Source organism: Morone saxatilis, unplaced genomic scaffold (assembly GCF_004916995.1).
Source record: "Morone saxatilis isolate NCDOM2014 unplaced genomic scaffold, NCSU_SB_2.0 Contig0, whole genome shotgun sequence".
Lineage (NCBI taxonomy): Eukaryota > Metazoa > Chordata > Actinopteri > Moronidae > Morone > Morone saxatilis.
Genome location: NW_023339650.1, coordinates 127,736 through 132,228, shown reverse-complemented (window position 1 = coordinate 132,228; position 4,493 = coordinate 127,736). Strand labels below are relative to the sequence as shown.

Below are 4,493 nucleotides of genomic sequence, written 5' to 3'. Positions count from 1 at the left end.
TATGAAAGGTACTATATGAATAAAGTTTGACTGATTGATATTCTGTCTTGTATTAAGTTATTACAAAAATAATATTGGCTCCTACATGGGCTCATGGAGGCGACTAGTTTGCAAACAATGCATTACTAGTTAAGACAAATATACACCTATTATAGGTTGTGTATATGTATCTGCCTCATGTCTTGTCTGTTGAAGGCTGAACATCACTCCGTGCTCTTTCATCAGCCTATTTTCCCTCTGATGAAAACTTTGCTTTCTCCCGATGTATGACTTCAACAAAGTTCCAAAATTGCAGGCATGGGCATGTTCTGTTCTACTCATCTAATTGCTTCATTTCCATCCTGGTGAAATGTAAAATAACATCTTTTAAAATAGCATAATGGAAGCAGGAGGCATTTCAGTCAGAGCAGCTAGTCTGCATAACCCTGGAGCTAAAAGACTGAGCTGAGAAACTGCATGGCGAGCATCTGAAATCTAAACAGTTTGAATTCCTTTTCTATCCCACTGTGTACCACTTCTCACTACCGTCTCCTATCATATTTTCAACAGATTATCCTGACAGCTGTATGATCTATTTCCGCATACGCACTACCTCTATAATGTCTTTACCTTTCTTTGGTTTTTCACCACCAGGTTCATGTATAGGAGGGGTTTTCGCTGCTATCAGTGGGATGAATGATGGGATATTTGGGAGGGGCGAGGTGAAATGATGTGTCAAATCTGAGGAGAAAATACACCAATTAAGGCTCTTGTTATACAGATGTGTCAAACCATCACTATGGTATAGATTAGTTTTATCACAAGATAACAAGTTATGCTTTATCACAAGATAACAAGTTATGCTTTATCACAAGATAACAAGTTATGCTGTTTTTTTAATTATTCGAAGGTAATATACTTTAAAGGGATAATTCAAGAGGAAATATGGTTGCTCGCATTTCTTAGCTGGAATCAGGATTAGCCTAGCTTAGCATAAAGACTGGAAGTGAAGGGAAACAGCTAACCTGGCTCTGTCTGAAGTTCAAACTTATACCCACCAACATCCTCTAAACCACATTAAGTTACACAGTGTATCTTGTACGTGAACAGACTTTATTTGCTCTGGGCAGATGGACAAGCTGAAGTATGGTCTGTCAAGAAATAGTTAATAGTTAATACCAACTCTACAACTTGGTTTGTATATGACTTAAACAAACGACGTGTTATACAATGTGTTAGTTAATTAACTTTAGAGGTGTTGGTTAGTGTATTTTTTAACTTTGGACTGAGACAGGCTAGTTGTTTCCACCTGCTTTCAGTCATTATGCTAACCAGGCCTAACCACATCCTGCCTCCGGCTTTGCTTAACTACACCAACACGTTCTCATTCCCCAACTTTACCCAAATACTGCAACGCTAAGTTAAGGCACATTATGTACCTTATGTAACTTAAGTAGGATATGTTAGTTTACAGACATAACTTAAAACCTTTTCTTTCAAATGGGACACAAACAGCAATCTCCTCGGTTAAAGTCCTGAGCCAATCCATCCACCCCACCACCTCCACATGCAGCCTTTCTTGCTCTTTATACTGCATATTGCGGGCCCGTTTATAAATAGAGGGAAACCTGCAACGTCATATTTTGAAACAGGGGCCACCGACTGAGCGGCAGTAATTGATGAGTTAATATCTGTCCAAGTCAGCCATTTGTGTCAATCTTGATAAAGAATGGAGGGCATATTCCCATTATAGCACAATTTGTTACCTCCATATTACTGGGGTTAGGTAGCTAAATACTTACACAGCCAAATACTTCAGTCATTAGCTTGGCATAACAGTTTGAAGAAAACACAATTTAAAACACCAGAAATATCATAAATTGTTATCATTTCAATGAAACATAATGTCAGTTGGGGTAATGGCTGGCAGAAAATACATTGTTAACATACATTTTGTTAATGATATATAAATAACCCTAACCCTAACCCTAAAAATTAGCAACCAGTCATTGCTGTTTGTGTCTAAATGATAACCACTAAAGGTTAAAAGGGTTAGTATATCAACAATAGATGTTATGACTGTTTTCTGTCACTAATATATGTTAAGTAATGTCAGATCTTTTAATATGTTAATACAGCCTGGTCTTACATTTTAGCTATCACAAAGAAAAGCTGATACAGAAAATGACATACATGTAGAATTGTTAGTCTAATTAAACTAATAAACCAATCACAACACGAAATGCTACAGAAATGTTTACCTGCGTGGAACTCTGCGTTTAGCTCCTACATGTGAAGACAGTAGTCGAGGGTCAAAGTGGTGAGAGAGGCAGGAAGGTAACATCACAGCAGTGCTACAGATTAATGGTGTTTAGCATCAGCAGTCCACAACTCTGTCACATTCAAGTCACAGTTATTTCACTGTGCCTTTGAGTCTAAATACAGACAGCAACCAGAAAGCAAATCATGCATATTAGTTCTTGTACACCGCACGCCCACTGTGTTAGCAATCCATTTACCTGCCACCTTATTCACTCAGAGCAGCCTCTTGTGAACCAAAGCACACCCACACAGTCATCAGTGGGTGCATCTTGTTAGAAACAAGCAGAGATTAGAGGAAGAGGCACAGGCAGCATGGGGTGAGTAGAAAACAATGACATTTGAATTCAGTATAGTATATTCATAGAATATTCGACCTCTTATAACCCACACATCTGACAGAGCCAGACCTTTCTAAATGCGTAGTAAGCTGAGCTATACATAAGGTTGGTTATGGCTTGAGGTTATACACATGTTGCTCAAATGGCATCATACTGGGGTAAATATCCATAATTTATTTATCTGAGTTGAATATATTTTTACATTGTGTTATTTACATTAAACTTAATTGTTTAAAAGAGCAAATGCACATTTTGTTTATATATGTATATATGTGAGAGTTTAAACATGAATGTAGCAGCAAACAGCTATTATGTATGTAAAGATATAGTGGAGTCATGGTGTCACACTCCCTCTGCATATGTTGCTATTGCAGCCTCTCTGTGGTTTGTTTGCTTGTGCTCTATTATGACATCCAGTGTTAAGTGAATTTTGTATAACCTTTAAATTAAAGTTTATTTAGTTTAAAAGAACAAATGTACATTTAGAAACAAGGGGTAATTTAAACCAAGACATGGCTATATTTTAAATGTTGCTGTGTCAAAAATCTACACACAAAATAGCACTGACTAATGTAGAATCACATTTTATTTTATTAACTTTAATCTGAATCTTGGGTGTGCTGATGATGCAGCATTATACTGCATTGGCCAATCAAAAGTACTTTGTAATGTAAACACCATAACTCTGGTGATCATGGAGACAGAGGATAAAATGTTTGACTGTTTTAGTGTTTTGGCGTCTGTTAAACCTTCATATTCAAACTGGCAATCCTAGATCGTATTTCATCATCTTACATCGACCTGAAGTAACAACGTCCCCACCTACACAGCCAGTATTCTTTAGTTGCAGTGCTGCTTTCAGTCTGATTGCCTGCAGTAACACCTACAGAAAGCCAACCATTCACTCTCACATTCACACGTACAAGCCATTTACAATATGAAAACAATTTAGTAATATACAAATGTAATTTCTAGGAGACAGGGTTGGAACCTTACCTGGAAGCTTTAAGACTATTAATGATTAAAGAATTATTTCTGCATCACCGTGAAACATTACACCACTGCAGGAAAAACAAGATATCCAGGAGGTGTTGAGTTACTGTTTGATGTTGTGAGTCAGCTTTTACAGAGAAATTTTCACTACAAAGCTGATCATTTCTATTTACCAGTGAAGCTACACATTGAACTTACAAGTCAGTAAAAAACTTTCAAACTTACATCAAGAATTGGTTAATTATAAGCTGTTCATTCATTGTGACAAAACAACAAATGTCGTAGCTGAATGTAACTTTTATCACATATTTAACAACAGAGAACCACAAATTAAGCAGCCTGTGTGTGTTAAGGTGTACTGCTTCATCAACACATCTGCTAGGAGCAATGTTTCAAATGTAGCCTACACAGCCATGACCTCATTTTGTTCTCACATCAGGAATCAGCAACTTATGTTTTGTAAAAAGCTAAATGATTATTAGAACTCATCATGTTTCATTGCCTCCAGGTGAAAAGTTGCATATTGCAGCAGAATTAATCAGTAAGCACACACAGGGTAAGAGCCGATAAAGCAAGCAGAGTATTAAAAGGCAGCCAGTTTATTAGAGCCTACCTTAATAATGTCTTCAGCTGTCCTCTCAACCTCTTTTAATCGCTTCAGAACGACTTCTTCGTTGGCAGAGATGTTGAGCTCCTGTGTTTCCAGGGCCTCAATCTCCTTCTCTATTCTGTACAAGAAAGGAATGAACTGTGTTATTACTGGAGCGCTTAACTGAACAGCATTTTCAGCAGGTTTTAACTAACAGCAGCAGATAAGGAGTACTTGAACCTTTTTTTTTGTACCAGGCTGTAAAGATGTTT

General features: G+C 37.2%; 1 protein-coding gene across 1 annotated transcript in view; it reads right to left on the bottom strand.

Moving 5' to 3' along the window:
- palmdb (palmdelphin b) overlaps positions 1-4,493 on the bottom strand; it is a gene marked incomplete in the record, with an annotated part of 46,005 nt that overhangs the window by 26,143 nt on the left and 15,369 nt on the right. Inside the window, 1 exon segment of the mRNA XM_035678568.1 lies at positions 4,246-4,360. Within this exon segment, the coding sequence (XP_035534461.1) occupies positions 4,246-4,360 (115 nt within the window).